Genomic DNA, 21,075 nt, shown 5'->3' on the forward strand with positions numbered 1-21,075 from the left:
AAGTAAAAATGAAGCAGTGACATGAAGGAGTCAGCCATATAAAAAGCCTGGGGAAGAGCATTTTAGGCACAATAGCACGTAGAAAAGCCTGCTGGAAAGCATTCGCTGTGTTTAGGGAACTCAAAGAGAACCAATGCTGAGCAGGGGTCAGACCATGCTGGTCTCACAGGTCAAGGTGGAGTTTGGATTTTATTTTAAATGCAACAAAGAGGCACTGAAAAGTTTTAAATAGAGGGTTTAAACACAAAGTGACAAGAGCTGATTTGTTTTTTGTAAAAATCACTTTGGCTGCTAAAGAAAGAACAGATGGGAGGGAAACAGAGGAATGAGGAAGGTGGGTTAAGAGACTATTGCACTACAGTAGACAAGAGGTAACAACTTTAACCAAAGTGGTTTCAGTGAGTTGGAGAGAAGTAAAGAGATTAAGAAAGACAGAGAAAGAAATAAAAAATAATGACCTAGTTTCCGGTTTAAACAACTGGAGGATAAGGGTGCCAATAACTGAGATTTAAAAAACAAAAAAAAAAAACGGAGGTTTGAAAAGGAAAATCAGAAGTTGTATTTTGGACATATTAACACCTGAGATTCTCTGAAACTTGCAAGTGATGATGTAAATCAGGCAGGTGAACGTTCAAATCTGAGGCTTGAAAGAAAGGTCTGATCTAAAGATAACTCCTCAAGATAGGATATCATTTCAGGGAGTCAATCAATGATATTATTCATAAATTCAGGATACTATGGAAGGAACTGGTTTTCTAGCCAAGTAACCAAATCAAATACAATTTTAGAAAATGGCTGAATTCACATAAAATCTAAAGTCTAGAGACCCAAAGTCCTTATATTCTAATTCAAGGTTGTTCAATGCTAATTTGAATCATTCTGATCAAAGTAACATAAGACACTCTAAAGAGAACGTAAACAAAAGCAGATATAAAACAAATTTCCAATAAAATGTTAAAAGAGGAAAAAAGGATAAGAAAAACACAGCTTTCTAGAGATCTGTATTTGAATATATCAGAGCCTAAATATTACAATTCATATAATCTAAAACAAAGACAAGAATCACTAGTGTACTGTGAGCTGCTCCTAACTGTAAACTACATTTACATATATTTTGTGTGTGTGTGTAATTATTATATTGCTACCTCCTTAAAAACTGGGGTATATTTATTAATGTATCACTAATGCCTACAATAATGCATGGCAACACAGTAAGTACTAACTAAATGTTTGATTACTACATAAATGAGTCGATCAAGAAAATGAACCAAGACAGAGTACAAATAACTTAATGCATAATTTAATATCTATCAAGAATGATACAAGAATTTTTTTAAAAAGTTACAAATCCAGAAAAAGCAAAACCATGGCTCTAGATCAAAAGATACTTTAATAGCTTATCTCACTGGAACTGACCTGATACTTAATAAAGAAAACTATGGCATTTACTGGATTATATCTTTCCTTATTATTTTATAAATAATTAGTCTAAAATTAAGTAATCAAGTATATCAAAAGCTCCCGCCTATACTATATAAATGCAGTGACAATATTAAGAAAAAATACACTTCCTTATGCAGTTAACAGAAATATAATACTATACTTCATTTTAAAAAAGGAGCATAATATTTGTGAGAAAACAAGAGAGCTTTAATATGTGTGTGTTATAAATATAGTAGATATACAGCATTCTTTAATGAGAGCATCTAGAAATATAGAATACCATACCTGCAAGCAAAGTACAATGGAGTGGCTCCTGATACATTTGGCCTGTTAATATCAGCACCACTGTCCAACAAGCATTGCACTGTCTGGTGGGGAAAAGAAACATTATTAAAAGTAAAGTCATAAAAGTCAAACAAAGACACAAATATCACAATTTTAATTCAAATAAGGGAAGTTCTTGCCACAATCTGAAGCTTTAAAAAAGAACAAGTAGGAACATGACAATTACGATGGCTGAACCAATTCAACTTTTGGTAAGCACTCTGAGCCTCTCAGGCACTACACGATATATGTGGAATTATCAACGTAATATAAACTATGTTAATCTGGTAATGTTCTAGAAAACTGACACATAGAGTGACCAAGGACTAGAAATTTAGCTAGTACAACTGAGGAACTGAATTTTAATTTTTTTATAATTAATTTAACTGTAAACAGCCACATATGGCTAGTAAATTGGACAGTGCTGCTCTAAATATTTGAATTTAAAAACCAGAATTTTTTGTCTCTAAACTGAAAAAATAGGTACCGGAGCTAAAACTCTCTCAAAGTCAAAGAGCATAATGTTAAAAGTGCATTATGTTTAAAAAAAAAAAAAAAAAAAACTAAGTCTTTTTGCTAGCAACAGTAGCCAATATTGACTCAGTTTTTCTGAGTCATTCATATATACTCTGTCCCCTAAGCTTTACTTCTGTAATCATTTGACTAATACTATTGAAAAGTAAGCTAATATAAAGTCTTAAAAATACATATCTGATGATTAGGGATTGGACAAGGCTCACCTAAAAACATTAAAAAAGAGAACCTTTTCTGGTTTTATTCCTATGAGCCTCACTTGAGTTTCTCCTCCAAAAAGGAAGTGTAAAAACTTAAAAGTTTTTGGAATTAGACTGTTTAATATTACTTCTGGATTGAGCACATGTGTTCATCTTTCTTGCTGCTCTAAAACCTAGTGCAATGTTGATAAAAAAATAAAATAAAATAAAGACTATAAAAACCTGCCAGGAAGAACAGGAAAGAAAGAATAAAAAGCATACTAGATAATCAATAAATTCTGGGAAAATGGCAAGCAAGTAAAGGAATAGTAATTGACTTAGGAGATCAAAGAAAGCTAAAGTCTAAGTGCCTTTATTTGGTTTATTCCAACAATAAACCAATTCTCGCTATAAAACACACAAAATACAGGAGCTGGAAGTACCAAGTATCATGGATGATAGGAATAGTTACTTAAAGCTAAAAATAGGAGTAGTAGTTGAAAGTCTATATAAATATATTAAAAAAAAAAAAAGTCCTATGCTTCCCCAGGACTCTTCTTCCCTATCCCACAGAGTTAGGTACTATTCCTCCCTATACAGTCTCAGCCTTCAACAAAGAACTTTTAAGCCCAAAATATCAATAGTGCCAAGATGGTGAAACCTTGGCATACTGTGAGGCCAGTCAACAAATTGTGCCCATGAACATCGTGCTTCCAGCCAACACTGTAGTTCCTCATCACTACGCATGAATGGACAGACAATATTTAAGAGACATGAAGCAGGCCTCTAACCTATAAAACAAAAATTAAAAAAAGAAAGAAAGAAAGAAAAAGGAAGTCAGAAAAATAAAGACAATAGAAAAATAAAGAAAACAAAAAAATACAACAGTAAAAATGAGAAAACTAACATATACTCCCGCAGAAAAAAATATTATATCCATGGGAAAAGAACAAGATCCTGGTGGAGGGAAGGGAGGGGCAGATAAAGAATAAAATATTAAAAATATAGAATAAAAATTCAATAGAAGTTTAGAAAGACAATGTTGAAAAACTCTGTAAGAAAAAAGTAAAACAAAAAGACAAGGAAAATAAGAAAAAATGAGAATGTTAACAGATCAACCCATGGATATATATTGTAGAAATTGAGAATAAAGAAAATACAGAAGGTGGGAGACCAGAGAAGTAATCAAGAAATAATACCAATAAATAATACCAATAAATTGAAAAGGTTCACCAAATATCTGTTAATAAATTAAAAGACCTTCAACGAGGCACATCAAAGTGAAATTTCATAATACTGGGGATATAAGACTGCATAGATAAGAAGAAATCAGACTGGCATTTTCTCAACAGCAACACTGGAATCTAAAAGATAAAATGTCTTTAGAATTGTAAATGACTTCCAATGTAGAATTCTATAGCTAGAAACACAATCATTTAAATATGTTTTTTGTTTTTGTATTTTTTTTTTTTTAGGCAAGGCAACCCTTGGTTGATCTCACAGATTGCAAGAACCTTGTCAGCTTACAATTCCTTATTTTTTATTTTATTTTTTATGCCTACAGCACTTGGTCTTCCTAAGTGGTCTCCCATCCAAGTACTAACCAGGCCCAACTCTGCTTAGCTTCCGAGATCAGATGGGATCGGGTTTGTTCAGGGTGGCATGGCCGTAGACTAAATATATGGTTTTTTTTAAATGCCTAGGTATGTAAGATTTTGAAAAAAATTACCTCTAATGTACCTTTTCTCAAGAAGTTACTGGAGGGCATCCTCCTCCAAAACAAGAGACTACACCGAAACAGAAGACGTGGAATCCAGAATATTGGAGATAAAGCACAGAAAAGACTAAGAAATTTTCAGGTTTAGAGAAAACAAATGAAACTGACATATAGTAAATCTGTCTTTGTAGAAAACAGTACTGAGATACCCTTCAGCTCCTGTTTTGTAGAAACACACAGGAAGAATTACTGACTCATAAAAAGAAAACTGAGTGCTCACATCAGCAGCACATATACTAAAATTGGAACAATACACAAATTAGCATGGCTCCTGTGCAAGGATGACATGCAAATTTGTGAAGCGTTCCATATTTTTTACAAGCAAGGAATTATCTAAGTATTGAAAGGTAAGACATTTCATGCTGAAAATATATATAAATAGGTGAGTTGCTTGTAATACATTTAAAATTCAATTCCACCACATCCTAAGTTATATAAATGTGTTACCGCTATGATGTACACCTGAAACTAATATAATATTAAATGTCAACTGTAATTGAAAAATAAAAGCTAAAAAAATAAAATGTAATAAAATTTAAAAAAGAAAACTGAGAAAAGTCAATTTTTAATTTTAAAAGGATTATTCTAGATAGGAAATGTTATTATAGTTCACAATTTGATTCAACAATAAACAGTGTTTACCTAACTACATATACAACTAATATTGTCCAACCAAAATCTGTGACATAATTAATTTTAGAAATTGGGGAAGAGAATTTAAATGAGTTAAATCTTCACTTACCATAACAAAAAATGATTCAGTATCTAAAAGTCATAAATTGAGAAAGAACGGTAGAAGCATATTATTTGGAAATAGATAACAAAAGATAAGCTAAAAAAATTGAAAATTGTTGCCTGGTTATCATGACTTGACAAAGAAGAATGGTGGTTTAAGGACTATCATTTTTTATCACAAACATTTTAGTAAAAATATAATATTTTAAGATATAGAATTAATGTACTGCTACTTGAATTTACTTCTATCCCAAGAATTCCAAATTCTGTGTAATATGTATTAAAAATATTGTTAAATAAAATTTTATTAGCTATATAATTCCTTTAAACTGAGCTCAAGTGGTCAAGTACAGCTTTCAAATATAAGAAAAATAAGCATTTAGGTCATTATTTTATAAGCTAAGGCCTATTTAAGCCTTTTTATCACGACTTTCCCCTTTTTCATTTTTGATCTAGAAGCTGTGTCTGTTAGGTCCCGAAATAAGAGATGGATAACAGCAATAATGTTCACTGTTACAGTAATTATAGACAATAGACTCTCTCTCAAAAGGCTCAGGAGAAATGAAAGCAAATATATCAAAAATATGTATTAATATGAAATTAAAACCTAGAAATCCAGAGAGAAGCTGAAATAAAGTAATTATTAACATAGTATGCATTCATAAAAATTATAGTTGTTAAAACTATAAAATGGTAAAATAATAATATAAATAACCTTAACACGTGCCTGGACACTGTGATAATAAGCGTTTATCATTTTATTGAATACATCCTGTGAGAAAGTCAATATTCCCTCCACTTTTACAAGGAGGAAACTGAATCTCAAAGAGGTCAAATAATATGCACTCTAACACATAAATATACAGGGAAGCAGAGATTAAAACCTAACTCCATGTTCATAACCACTACACTATTTATCAAAAAGTAGGAATTCTAATTTTTCTGAATTCAGATTACTAAATGTATTATGGCTAATTTGGCACATCTTCATAAGCTATATTAATCATAGTTGATCTAATAATTCCTTATTAAATAACTATTCGAGAGTCAAACTCAAATGCCTAGACATCTATTTTTTTTTTTAAATAATGGCATTTCTAAACCATATACTTTTTACTTCTCTATTTTTATTTACACTGTAAAGCTTACATTATATAAACAATTTAGCCATTAGACTAACATATTCCACTACTGTTCTCTTCAACAAAGTGGTGGACAAACCTGGGGAAAATTATAGCAAGAAAGCATGATTTACAATCATATCTTTGTATATAGGAAATATTCTTTGTTCTTAAGAAAGAAAAACAAGAAAGTGGATATAGCTCATTCTGGCATTTTCTTTTTATTATAAATCTGTTTTTCTGTTTTAACAAAATTATCCCAATTAAGATCCATTAATATAAACATTTTTAAAAATTTTTCAATAGTTTCACTTGTAACTTGTAGATAAAATGTTGCCTAAAGACAATCAGGAATAAAAATCTATTTCTCTCAGAGTAAAGATAAATACATAAAGGGATTTTAATGTGAAGAATAAAAAATCCCCTTACAATACTGAAAAGAGTGAAAAATCAACAATCTTTGTGATTAAGAAAAATTTGCTTGCAGATTTCTTTTTGTAAAAGTTCTGAAACAGGAGAAAGTCTAATGTAGAATTCAATTACCTATTAAAATGCATAATGAGAAAAAGAGCAAGCAAGTCACAGAGAACACAAAGCACAATTTTAAAAAATTGTCCAATCTATGTAAAATTATTTATATGCACAGAAAGAGTACAATAACTTTGGAACTAGTAAAACTCAGGTGGATGAAACTGAGTATTTATTAAAGTAAAATAAAAACATAAAAGTTCTTGAAGAAACAATACTACTTGGAGATTTTAAACTATGCAGAAGCATATGGCAAAAATATAACTGAAGAGAATAACTTCTGGATTCAACTCTTAAATCCCTAAGAATTCTCAAAAGCAAAAATTTTCAGCAATAGATACAAACAAATCAGAAATGACCTCTTATAAGAATTGGCACTATCAATATACACCACACTTAAAGGTACAAAGAAAAAAGTGATACTCAGAAATGGAAGGAAAACAACAGAAAAAAATGGTCAAAACAATACTGCATCTTACTAGTCGATTCCATCTTTCAACAAAAATTTCAATGTCTATTATGTGCAAAGAACTACTCTAGAAGCTAGAGTTACAGCAATGATTCAAAATCCCTGTCCAACCCTCTTCCTCTTAATAAAAAAAAAAAAAACAACTATTCTCTTGTTCCTAGATAATCTACAATGGGGGTCTTTCACCTTACAGAATAAGAAACAATGGGGGTCTTTCACCTTACAGAATAAGAAACCGCGAGGAAGGAATCTTGCAGGAAAAGCATTGAACCGGGATTTTCATATGGCCTTCAAGAAATCCTTTAGAAGAAACAATACATTTCCACTGACTTGAGGACCTTTCAAGTGATAAAATAATATCCTGAGTAGAAAACTAATGTGCAAAGCTAATGTTTGGGTCAATCACAAAAGTCATTTAATTGAAGGCAGCGACTAACAAAGACCACCTGTGTCCAATACACTGATACATTACAAAGAAATCCAAAGCAGCTCTACTTTATCAATGTCAACACTGATCAAAGTAAAACTGAATAGATATTCAACATTAAAACTACAAGGAAAAATCTGATTATTGTATTATCATTTGCTAAAAGATCAAACGACAAAAAAAGGAAAAAGAAAACATCTTTGTTTTATCTTTTATTAAAAATAATTCTGATTATTAACCAGTTATCCCAATAAATTTAATTTAAAAAAACTCCTGAACATTAAAAAAATTCTGATGACATGACTTAATAGCAATGCACAATTAACTTATACACTAAGAAAAATGGCCAACTCGCTAATCAGTGATTGGTTTATATAGGTCTTCTCTAGAAATGTATCTATCTAAATCTATTAAGACTTTGAACTCTTATGTAATATCTAGCAAAAAAATCAATATTACCCAGTTGTTAGAAAAATCAGAGTAAAGAGAACTTTCCATTACTTGCTCGCATTTACCAAAAGTGATCAAAAAAAATTCTAACTTTAGAATAAATAAACTTACTTTGAATGTAAAAATACATTGTAAAATGTTAGTCTATATCTTTGTGCCTCAAGGCTGAACCTAATTAATGTTTTTACAAAATCTTTTAATTAATCATGGTTGTTTCTGGATGAAAAGCTTGGAAGCTGGCTAAAGATAGCAAGAGAGCTGACTGAATATGAGTAAGCACTGTTGCTTAATTAACAAGCCTACAATTTCAGTAAAAAATGCAGTCAGTTCTATCAAAGATAGTCTATAATGACAGTGTCAAACAACTGCTTTTAAGTTTCAGGAGCTAAAATCTACTCTAAGCAGGGTTCAACTATCATTTTACATGTTTGTGAAGCTTCATATTCAGCTATACAAATTTAGCAACACAAAGTTTATTCTAATAAAAATAAAATTTCTTTTATAAATGAACTGAAATTTGTCCATAAACTAATCCTGCTGTGTACTCTAACTTAACCATTTGACAGTTCTCTAGGGTTTCTAAATCCAAATTAATCCAGGAAAACAGTAAGCAACCATTTGTGGCAATTCAACACATTAATAAACCTTAACTAATGACCAAAAAAAGTTACCAAAAAGTAAGTTCAATTCATGGCCAAAAGATCAGAATTGATTATACCCATGTAGAATAATATTAGGTTTTACTATTCCTAAAAATGAGATTAAACCTCAAACAACACATGCTGGGCCTAGCTTATTGCAAAAAGTAAATGAATTAAGGATTCAAACAGCGCTCTCTATATTCTCATGCAGAATCACATCATCCATTATTAATAATGGTAGTAACTGTACCAACACTAGGGTTGCTCTTAAGTCTTCCAAAGTGTTCATAACACTTTCTTTAATTATGTAATCAATAGACAAAACATACCTTAGGTGGTAGGTAAGAGCAGAAGAAGAGAAACTTGTCAAAGACTATATAATAAGCCAGGTGAATAATCAAACTCTGAAACGATTTGTTAAAATCAATATCCAAAGACAAACAATAATTCTGGTATTGTATTGTACAGCTAATAATAGGAAAGTTATGAAGAATTACAATGTTAAGGAGTTATGATTTCTTTCATCTGATCATTTATAAATAGGAATAGAAGCAGTTTAAAATCATACACCATTATGCTGCAAGGACAAAAAAAAGGTCACAATGCACTCTTCGACTACCCAAACCACTTCATTCCAACAAGAGTATGATGAGACCTTTATCTTGGTTTATCTCTAACAAAACAGATGCATCTATATGAGATACTGGCAAAAACTACTTAATTTCTTAGTTATGACAAAAATGAATCTTTCAAATCATTTATTTTTCAAAAAAATAGAAATCTGAAAAGCATTTCTTGTCATTAAAGCAAAAATACAGTATTCAATTACAAATTCTACAATGCTTTAGAGCTTTTAGGCAGTTATTCAAAATCTTTTCATGCACTCCTGAGATTTATACTAAAATGAGATTAGAAGGTAAATTTCAGAGGATTTCTTTATCATAACTGCCTCTTCAATTTGCAAAAAGTGATACACTTTTATTAAAAATTTTTTTAAATGGAGTTGCTTCCCCTCTTTAAAGTTTTATATTTCATTTTATAAAAAAAAATATATGGTCAATATGCAAGCTTTTAAGCTTAAAAATAAAACAAAATCAGTCTATGACCATGCTACCCTGAACAAGCCTAATCTCATTTGATCTCAGAAGCTAAGTAGGCTCGGACCTGATTAGTACTTGGATAGGAGACCACCTAGGAGGACGAGGTACTGTAGGTGTAAAAAATAAAAAAAAATAAGGGATTGTAAGCTGACAAGGTCCTTACAATCTGTGAGGTCCACCAAGGGTTGCCTCCCCGAAAAATAACTACTAAATAAATAAAAATAAAATAAAATCTTAAAACCTATCTCTAGATGGATGTAACTTTTGAATTAACTTTTAATGAATTTATGCAAGAGCTGGTTACTCTAAGACAACAAAAACACCATTTTCATTTGCCACTAAAATAAGTCACTATGATAACTAACACAGCATTTTAGATTCAGTATTCAATTTATGGAAAGATATACAAAGTGTCAAAAAAATCGATAATCCCTATCCTATGTAGTAACTCATCATATCGCCTAGTCCAGTAAATCACATCCAACTCAGGATAAAAAGATATGCTCAATACCTGAGATGTGAATACATCCCAAAAATAAATGAGTAATTATGATATAGGTAATATTAGCACAACTATCAACACATATTCAGCCTGGAGGCTAGGAGATAGACTAATTTTTTTAAGATTCCTTCTTGTCCTATTTGAAGAAAGATTAAAGATGAATGCAGTGATTCAGAAAACAGTTTTAAATATTATCTGTATATGATCCTTGCAGATAATTATGATTGATCAACTATGACAGAATGGAATCTCTCATTAATACAATCAACCACAAGTTAACATGGCTTTCTATACACTTCCTCCTCTACTATATCTGCAAAATCTCACCCTGTGAAACTCATCACCACAGTGAAATCAGGCTCCCTATAAATCTTCTGAGAATACAATTCTTCAAAGGCATTTGACTATGAGGAATTCTCCCTTACTTTACCACACCTGCTTTAGGTTGCAAACCATATGGAGTATATTATATTTATACTAACTACTCTTCAATAACTTCAGAAGGAAATTCTAAATTTCTAATGCAGCCTGTAATGCATATGTTCTGAGCCAAGGTTTTGGTATTAATTCTTGCTTCTTCATTGACTCAAGAGAGCTAAAATTAGCTTTTGTAGATCATTTCTAATCTGAACTTGTCTTTTCCTACACAAGTTCCTAGTAGGGTTTGTTGTAATCTTATTAAATGATATTCCACTTACCTGTTAAACAGTGTTTATATTAAAGTAAGTGCTTTTCTGTCCTATGAGAGCAACCAGCAGGACTAATTTTAAATATGCAAGAGTGGCTTAAAAACCTGGGCCATTTAAGATTAAGACAATTCGGATAAATTTTTTTTCCATAGAGAATATGTTTTAATTAATTTGTTTATTTTAATTTAATAGTGTTACCTCTGAGAAACTAGAAACTAGTGAGAAGAGATACTCCTTGAAAACAATGGGTTAATTTTTAGATGACAGAAGACAAAAAAGTAAATATGAACACTGCTGTTCAGAAGAAATTCCAGGAAAGAAAAAAAAAAATTCTATATCCTTCTTTTTATCAAACTCTGATTAAAAATAAGACAATGTCAACCTTGGCCTCACTACTTTAAGAAGTGAAATATTCTCTGAACTGAAGTTATAATAAAGCATCTAAACATATAGGATCCTACATCCTGAACCCAGGTTAGGAAAAAAGTGTTTGCAGAGACAGAAATCAGAATTCTACCAGTTTTCCTAACAAAAAGAGAATGCTCATACAGTGTACAAAAAAATAAATATAAACAAACAACTTTTGTAGCTGTTGGTGATTTTTTGTTTTGGGTTGGTTTTTGTTGTTATTGTTAGCAAATAATTAATATTCTATTATTAATAATATTAAATACTAAAAAAAACCTGAAAGTAACCAGGATGGGAAATTATAGCAAAGCAAATACGCATCTAAAATCTTAAGCTAACAACCTTTATATAAAGCAGCAAAGAAAGTCTGCTAATGAGAGAGGAAAAAAACAGCAATTTTAAAAGCCAAATGTTTGCACATAGGAATAACAGGAAGGTATTGCTATAAAACAAATGCATGATTTTAGAAATTTAAAGTCAGAAAGAAAACAACAGCCACTCTAGTCCTTGAATCTTATTCCAAGACAGCAGACAGATAGGATAACCCAAGCTGAACTAGTTAAGCAATGTCAGTGATCACTTTCTTTACTATCTAATCCCATTAACTGAGACTTAATAGAACAAAATATGAAAAATTTAGTTGATAAAACTGAGAAGTGAATAAACATAATTATTAAAATTGTATGTGAACATACATTTAAAATTTTAATACATTCAGCTATTAAAATCTATGAGTCAGAAACAAAATTGAAATCCAAATTACTAATATTTTAAACAGATTTAAAAGCCTATTTTCTATTCCTTTAACCATGTAAAATATGTTAATCAGAAGTCTGTATCATGTAGAAAATGTTATAAGATTTTGCTATGTTGCTTCACGTTCCCAATTATGCACAATGAAAAACTTCATGGATTCAAAGTTTTCAAAAATAAACACATGCAACTTAAAGTTCTCACAGTCGAATTTACCGTCTTGTGACCATTCTGGCAGGCCACATGCAGCGCTGTCTGCCCCATCGCGTCCTCAACATCGACGTCACTGACGTGCTGTACAAGGTCATGGAGTAGTTCTGTCCTCCCATTCACAGCCAGCCAGTGTATCTGTGCAGCCATTTAGTTACTTAACATTTATGCAAGAGTGTTTCATATAAAAACAGGAGATAAATAATGCTATTATTTCTCAACTGTGAGCATGCTATGCACACTACAGACTAAAATTAAAATTTAAGCCTATATTTTTTTCCTATATTTTTATACAGGGAAAAATATGTGTCAAGATGTAGGTTACACTACCATGTATTTCAAAATCAAGCACTTAGTGGCTCAAAGCAGTTAAACTTAGAATCACTAAAGACTTTGCTTCTTACATGATCTGGGCTCCATGCACAGCTTATCTCTAGAGAAAAGGTACTGGATATTTTTCCTTCCCCAGAAGCAAACATAAATTAAAAAGTAATTAATTCATTAGGCATCATATTATTTACTTCCTATATTTTACAAGTAATACATGTTTCATGTATAAATAAAATATGTAGGGAGGATTAAAAAATATAAAACACCTGTAAGTCTGCTAGAAGATAATCGATGTTAAAACTCTGGACTATGCTTAAGTATCAGTAGTAATCACCCTGCACCACTTGAAGCACGGACAAATGCAGGACTAAAGACAGAGCAGTTGAAAGTTTATTTCATAAGATTTAGACCCTTAGATCCCCATCCCCTCCCAACTCTGCATGGCCAGTAAATGCCACTCTCCAATCTGACAGAATACAAGAAGCTTGAAAAAAAAGATGCCTAGATAAGAGACACTAGGCACATTTAAGCAAGACTATCACACCGAAAAAGGGAGATGAAGGGCAAGTTTACACTGAATATTGAAATCTCAAAGCATTCTCTTCTACGCAGGATCCAGATGCTAACATCCTCCTGGTAGTTAGAAGAGCTTTCTCTGAGGAATATAACCAGCTCAAGAGTAAATGCCTAAAGAAACTGACATCAAAAAGGCTCCTAAAGGTAAATGCTCTACACTAAACAGTGAACAAACCTCACGCATTCAAACAGCTTTTTCCTGTTCCACCAAACATTTGACAAATACATCTAATCAGAAAGACAAAAAAAAAAAAAAAAACAAGCGAAAAGTAGAGGAGAAAAGGAATCATGAATATCCAAGAAGAAAACTTTAAAAAAACCCTATCTTTAATAATTTCAGAGAGAGAACATACGGACAACCACATCCTTGAAACAAGAAAAGGAAAAGAGGTACTATTTAAAGAAAAACAAAAAGCAGTTCCCCCAAAAAAGGAAAAAGCTCTCAGAAATTAACACCATGACTAGACATGCAAACTCAAATGAAGATTAGAAGACAGTATTGAGAATGTCTCCCAAAAAGGACAAAAAGACGAAGAAATGGAAAAATATGAGAAAAGGTAAGAAAATTAAAAGGCTAGCCCAAAGAAGTCCAATATTCAAGTAATAGGAATTCAAAAGGAGAGAGCAGGGAAAACAGACGAATGGAAATCATCAAAGAAATAATTTATGACAACTTCTCTTGAGCTCCCATTACATGAGTTTCCAGGTTGACTGAATCTCAGTATTAACCAGCCAAATGAATAAAATCAATCCAAATCAAGATATAAAATCGTGAAATTTAGAACTCTAAGGACAAAGTAAATTCTTTAAGTTTCTGCAGAGAAAAAACAAACAAGTTTCATAAAAAATCAATCAAAATGGCACTAAATTTCAAAACTGAAAGCCAGAAGACAACAAAGGAATACTTCAAAAATTTTAAGGGAAAACAATGTCCAGCCTAGAATTTTATTGTCAGCTTAATTATCTAGTACATAACCAGATAGACTGAAAGACTCAAGTAATATGCAGTCAAGCAAAATATCAACAAATTTACCTCCCATGCACTCTTTCCCAGTTAACTACTAGAAAATGTGCTCCAGCAAAGTAACAGAATAGTTATCAGGGAAGGCAACTATTTAACGAAGAACCGAAAACGAGAGAAAGGCAAAAGGAATCTCCAGGATGATGGTGAAGAAACATTCCAAACCACTGTGAAGCAGGCTTAGAAATCAACCAATCTGGCTTAGAGGTCTTCAGGAGAGAATCCTTCAAAACTAATCAGAGATGAAAGGTATTGAATACATATTATGAGGAATATTTACAAAACTCAGGGAAAGTTTGGTAATGAATTAATACTGAGAAAACTTGAAAACAATATTTAAGCTGCAATAAGGCAAGAAACAAATAGAAGACATAGCATTAGAAAGGAAAAAATAAATCTCTATTTGCAGATGACAAAAAATCCCAAGGAATCTACAAAAGATTCCTAGAACTAGTGAGTTCAGCAAGGTCTCAAGATACATGACCAACACACAAAAACAATCACATTTCTACATACTATCAGTGAGCATGCAAAAACCAAAATTAAAAACATAATACCATTTACAATTGCTCCAAAGAAAATTACTTAGCTATACAGTTAATACATGCACAAGACCTGCATGTTGAACAGTACAAAATGCTGATGAAAAAAAGATCTAATACCTAAATCAATGGAGAGACATACTGTGCTTATAGATGGAACATCAACATAATAACGATGTCAATTCTCTCAAAATTGTTGTTAGCTTTAATGTAGTCCAATAAAAATCCCAGGAAGGTTTTTTGTCATAGACAAGTTTATTCTAAAATTTATATGGAAAGGCAAAGGAACCAGAATAGCTAACGCAATCTTACGAAGAAAAATAAAGTGCAAAAAATTACTTTAGCTGATATTAAGGCTTACTATATAGCTACAATAATCAAGACAGTGTGGTATTGGCAAGGGGACAGATATATAAATCAACGGAACAGAACTGAGACCCAGAAATAAGTCCATACAAACATGCCCAACAGATTTTTGAGACTGATGCAAACCCAATTTCATGCAGGACAAACAGCCTTTTCAACAAACAATGCTAGAGTAATTGGACTTCGTAAGCAAAAAAAAATGAACCTTGACTTGTCATATGTTATACAAATATTAGTTCAAAATTGATCGTAGACTTAGATGTAAAATATAAAGTTAGAAAACTTTTTGAAAAAAGAAAATCTTCAGGATCTGGCACATAGTAGATATTCTAGTAAATTCTTGTTTAAAGAACAAATGAAGAAACATGAGGAGTCTTTTGTGAGGGTGACCAGCCTAGAAAGCACACAGTCAACAATTCTCTCCCTTTGTAAAAATACCCTGGGACTCTTGGCTTCCCACTGAAGGTTTCTTCCATCTCATGAGCCCTTTGCTTTACTCCCCAAAATATATGGTAGCAACTATTCAGTTCTGCAGCAGCACATTTTCACCATCCCAGCTTCCTTCAGTTGACATGGTTAATGAGCCCAACTGCTGAATTATTTTCACCATGGTGGTCTGGGACTAGGCAGAAACATGTTTGGCGGCCAAAACAGTTTCCACGAGGAGGTGGCACGCCACACCAATCAGGGCCACACCAATCAGGGCCACAGGAGAGAACATGGTAGTTGATCCAAGGCAGAAAGAGTAGAGACTGCTTTTCTATAACAAGCCTTATAGAATCAAATGTCTCTTTAAATATATGCATGAGTGCATGAGTCTTTTTTTTTTTTTTTTAATTTTTACAAATTTTCTATTCCACTTCTCTTAAAGTTCAGAAGTAGAAGAAAGGGGTGGGAGAAATTAGCAGATAAAAACTTATGTGATTAAACAGATAATATTAAAACTGGACATCTTATCTTGCTTATACTAGACAGTGACCTAAGGACAGATCTATATCCATTCCAAAGTTTTATACCTCCTCTGTGGTACCTACCATATCACTAGGCATTCTGTAGATATTCAAAATACAGTTTTTCTTTACAGACTAGATGGTGTTATATTGTTAATATATAACAATATCTGAATTATCAAAGGAATTATGGATTCCATATAATCATGATTGAGCTTATTTTTTAATAAGTCAGTCACAGAATAATTCAAATCTCAGGGAAGCTGTTTTTTTTAATGTGCAACCTTCCCTAAACCCCACTCCCATCCAAAATTTTTTTAATCAGAAAGGTCTTAAAAACTTGCAAATACTCAATATTCTTCTTTATTCACAAATTAAAATATTCAAAACCTACAAATACTACCAAAGGGGGCAAAAAATTTTTTCAGCTTTATTAAAATATAACCGACATGTAAAATTGTAAAATACTTAAAGTATGCTATGTGATAATTTAATATAACCATCCAGTTAATTAATACATCATCTCACGTATAAGAAGGTAAAATTTAATAAATAAAACTTAACATCTTCTGTCACAACTTCAAAACAACTTCCAATAATCATATAATTCTATTTTATCTCTACTTCTAAAACAAATAATGCTACATTAAATAATGACAATCTGATTAAAATTTTTGGATTTCAATAATCTTCTCAGAAACACCCCATACCACCTCTCTATAATACCTATGTGGATCAAAAATATAACAACTTATTTTTGAAAATAAAGTGACATGACAAAAATGAATAAAAACACTAGGCTAAGTAAGACAAAACAAGTTTGAAAGGATATTAGGCCAATATATTAACAGTGATTATCACTGAGCACAAGGAATACAGGTGGCATGATCATTCCTTCTGATACTTTTTTTTTTACAATGTACACATTAAAAGAATTTAAAAGATATAATGAAAAACAGCTCTCCTATAATGACACCTTAGCAAAGATGCTCCTAAAAAGTCCCTTGAAAGTCAGTGCAAAAGCTAGGAAAATAAGACTTCAAAACAAATGAAAAGTCATATACTTAAAAATGTAAAAAAAAGAAACTTGGTGAACCATAACTTCTCTTAATAAACACTGCTGAAGACTATATCTCAAATCATTCTATATCTTAATTACCACATATAACTTGCAGAAACACTTGTACTACACTTTGCATTACCATCCCCTTTAATATTATTTTCTAAAAAGTATTTTAAAGATTTCACATAAAATTCTTAGCACTTACTGCTGTAAGGCCTTCATTATTACAAATGTTGACATCAGCACTGTATTCTAATAATTTACTCATGCACTTCTTCTGCCTGAAAAGAGAGACAGTCACAAATAACTGATACTAGAAAAATAAACAAATGACAATTATTTTACTGAAACAGTAATTACACTCAACATTAGGTGATACAAGTATCAATCTATATCTGTAATATTTAAATAAACACTATAAAATTTGAAATAAAATACAAAATTATTTCTATGAACAAAAGATAGAAAAGGAAAAGAACAATGAGATTTTCATGTCACTGGAACAAATTCATCACTCAAATGCTGAGAAATTTCTAGTGTTGACTGAATATTTGGAATAGTAATCTTCATTAGAAATACAAGACAGTATTAGTCTAATGGACTTTTGCATATAGCAAAAAGGATATTTCAATGCTGTATCCTATATTCTTGGTTACAAAATATTTAAAAGTTAATACTAAGATGAATTATAAAAAACAACCACAAAATTAACAAAATGCATGTATGTGTCCCTCTACCTTCTTCATTTTTTTTTTATTATTTTTACTGTGGTAAAATACACATAAAATTTATCATCTTAACTATTTTTAAGTGTACAGTTCAGTGGTACTGAGTATGTTCATATTGTTGTGAAACCATCAACATCATCCCTCTTGAGAACTTTTTTCCTTGCAAAACTGAAACCCATTAAACAATAACCCCCATTTCCTCTCCCTGTAGCCCCTGGCAAACACCATGCTATTTTCTGTCTCTACAATTTGGGCTTATCTAAGTACTTCATAAAAGTGGAATCACACAGTTGTTTTTCCTTTTGTGACTGGTTTATTTCACTTAGCATAATACCCTCGAAGTTCATCCATGTTGTAACATAAGTTAGCATTTCCTTCCTTTATAATGCTGAATAATATTCTACTATATGTATATACCACATTTGGCTTATCCGCCCATCAATGGACACAGATTGCTTTCGTTTAAGCTATTGTGAATAATGTTGCTATGAACATGGGTATACAAATATTTCTTCAAGACCCTGCTTTCAATTTTACTGAGTATATACCCAGAAGTGGAATTGTTAGATCATATGGTAATTCTATTTTTAATTTGCTGAAGAACCACCAAACTGTTTTTCAATGCATCTGTACCATCTTACATTCCCATCGACAGTGCACAAGGGTTCCAATTTCTCTACATATTCACTAACACCTGTTTTGGTTTTTTTTTGATAGCTATACTAATGAGTGTGAAGTGGTATCTCATCATCATTTTGATTTGCATTTCCTTAATGATATGTTCTTAGTGGCCATTTTTATATCTTCTTTGGAGAAATGTCTATTCTATTCAAGTCTTTTACTACTTTTTGAATTGCCCACCCATTTCATTTTGCTCACAATATTTCTTCTTAGCCTGATATATTACTGGTCGCTATTCAATATTCATCTCAATTTCCCCTTCATTAAATAAAATGAAAATGTATGTGGAAACAAAGTAATACATACAATATGTGTGTGTGTATATGTGTGTATATATATTGCTTTCGTTTAAGCTATATGTGTATGTGTATATATATATATGTATACTATCCTTTATACATATATTCTTTGATTAAAGAAATATTATACAATCCATGGCATAAAAGTTTATGATCCAGTTGAGTACTTATATATAAATAATACAAAATAGTGTGTGTAGTAGTATATCATATATAGTATGTTATACAATACGGTGTATATATTATGTATACACAGTATCAGTATATATACACACACTAATATAATATGTATATATACATTAGTATAATATACTTGAGAACAGTATCTACAGACATAGTACATAGTATATAGAGAGTATTTAGCATATATGGTACATATGTATATATTACTATTTACTCAATTAGATAAATTTCTTCATGGCATGGATTATATATTTCTTTAACTCAGTGCTAAGTATAGTTAAGCACTCTCAATAAAACTATTAATTCTCAATCTTATAAATCAATAGCTAAAAATTTTATCGACTGAATAAATCTTTTAAACAAATTTCTTGCTTTGATTTTCATATCTGAAATGAAGTTAAATGTCATTTAAAAGCATTATAATCAAAGAAATGGAAGAAAATAAAGCTCTGAGTAAACTTATAAGTTCAAACATTTACAAAGTTCTTTCATCTACCACTGTTACAAAAACCTTAGAAAATAAATCTTCAATAATTGTGAGAGGACAGACCAGAGAGTCCTATTAAAATACACTGTTTAAAATGTGTGTATGTACGCCCATGGACAGGCGCCTATATACGTATTGCTGCATTTCTAAAACCTATCGGAAGCCTGTTGTGCACCACTGGCCTAATTGCAAAACATTTAGGTGGAAACAGGCCAGTGAAATAGTCCCAAAGAAATGGTTAGGGAAGAGGCTAATGAAGAAAAGCAGCAATCCATAATGTTCTCCCCTTTCAAAAATGAACTGCAAAAGGTACAGGGCAATATGAGAGACATACATCCTCTTTTTCTTAACAATCATTATTGCTACTTTCTAGAACCTGAATTTAAGTCAAAACAACTCACTAAGTGAGCACCTGTTTTGCTAAAAATTGGACCTAAAATACTAACACATAGGGTCTGCCTTTTATGCGTTCACAATCTAGCCCAAAAAATAAAGAAAAAAATCATGTTTCAAATCTGACCGATATGAAACCTAAGGATACACAATAATTTTGAAGTCTTCCCTTTTAACATTCTCATACCATTGTGAGCGTGAGCAATGATGAATCCTCCTGTACAGGAAGCAACTATTTTCCTGCCCTGATGCTGCAACAATTTTAGGAAGCTTATGGTAACCCAAATAACACAGGGACCAATCATCTAAGTGCTCAGTGGAAGCTTAATGGGTCTTCTACAAAAAGGAGAGCAATTCAGTACTAATGCATCGAGCACTAATGCGTAAAGAGAGATAGATGCTAAGGCCATCTGAAAACGATAGCTGAGGGAACAAAATAAAAAACCAATCCCAAAAAACAGATGGACCAGCAAAAGTGGCAAAATTCCTCTATGACTATGTTTCAGTCTACACAAATTTAAACTCATAGAGAAATTTCTGAAAACACCAAAAGCAAATATTCATTGAACAACTCTAAGTTGTACGAGGCACACATTCAATAAATAATAAAAAGCAAAACAGTTAAGAACTGAAAGGCATCCAAACTGATGTTATGCTAGCATTGCGAACTCCTTATTCCTTTTCTCCTCACTGACTTGCATGTGAATCATGCAAACTCTCTTATATTTCTTCATCTTTAAAATGTAATGGCCTCCAACTTAAGTGTTCTCACAAAAAAAAAATAATAATAAATGTATAAGGTGATGGTAATGGATGTGTTCATTAACTAGATGGGAGGAATCCTTTCACAATGTATAGATATATCAAATCACTACAATATACATGTTAAATAGCTTACTATTTAATTTGTCAATTATACCTCAACAAAGCTGGGGGTGGGAGAGAAGTGACAGTCTCCAATGACTAAGTCTTCCTACTACAATGGCAGAAACATTTTATCCCTGCTGTGCACCAATCTGTCCTTTCATTTACAGTTGTTGAGACAAGAGTACTGAGATATTTTTCTATATGTAACTTTTCGAAAGAGCTTTGTCATTATCCCACCAATACCTGGGATAATGTATCTAAACCTGAGGTTAATTCGGCAAGGAAATGAATGATTTACT

General features: G+C 31.6%; 1 protein-coding gene, 1 long non-coding RNA gene and 2 other non-coding genes across 15 annotated transcripts in view; 1 reads left to right on the forward strand and 3 right to left on the reverse strand.

Annotated features, from left to right (window-relative positions):
- Window positions 1-21,075, reverse strand: part of HACE1 (HECT domain and ankyrin repeat containing E3 ubiquitin protein ligase 1) — a 78,050-nt gene that overhangs the window by 46,376 nt on the left and 10,599 nt on the right. For 4 of the 12 annotated variants that reach the window (XM_039869454.1, XM_039869466.1, XM_039869431.1 and 1 more), the window contains 3 exons: window positions 17,344-17,419; window positions 12,285-12,428; window positions 1,729-1,811 (listed from right to left, as the gene is read on the reverse strand). In XM_039869454.1, the coding sequence (XP_039725388.1) occupies window positions 1,729-1,811; window positions 12,285-12,428; window positions 17,344-17,419 (303 nt within the window). Of the gene's footprint in view, window positions 1-1,728; window positions 1,812-12,284; window positions 12,448-17,343; window positions 17,420-21,075 lie in introns of those variants that run through there. The other 8 variants (XM_039869486.1, XM_039869472.1, XM_039869480.1 and 5 more) reach the window with 5 other exon arrangements.
- Window positions 4,036-4,154, reverse strand: LOC120610751 (5S ribosomal RNA). Its single transcript, XR_005654998.1, has one exon. It is a non-coding gene; the product is annotated as a 5S ribosomal RNA (ribosomal RNA).
- On the forward strand, window positions 4,470-4,573 carry LOC120610784 (U6 spliceosomal RNA). Its single transcript, XR_005655004.1, has one exon. It is a non-coding gene; the product is annotated as a U6 spliceosomal RNA (small nuclear RNA).
- Window positions 6,074-9,724, reverse strand: LOC120607758 (uncharacterized). Its single transcript, XR_005654231.1, has 2 exons — window positions 7,330-9,724; window positions 6,074-7,296 (listed from the first exon to the last, which is right to left on the reverse strand). It is a non-coding gene; the product is annotated as an uncharacterized LOC120607758 (long non-coding RNA).

The sequence above is a fragment of the Pteropus medius genome, unplaced genomic scaffold (genome assembly GCF_902729225.1).
Source record: "Pteropus medius unplaced genomic scaffold, Ma_sr-lr_union100, whole genome shotgun sequence".
Classification (NCBI taxonomy): Eukaryota; Metazoa; Chordata; class Mammalia; order Chiroptera; family Pteropodidae; genus Pteropus; species Pteropus medius.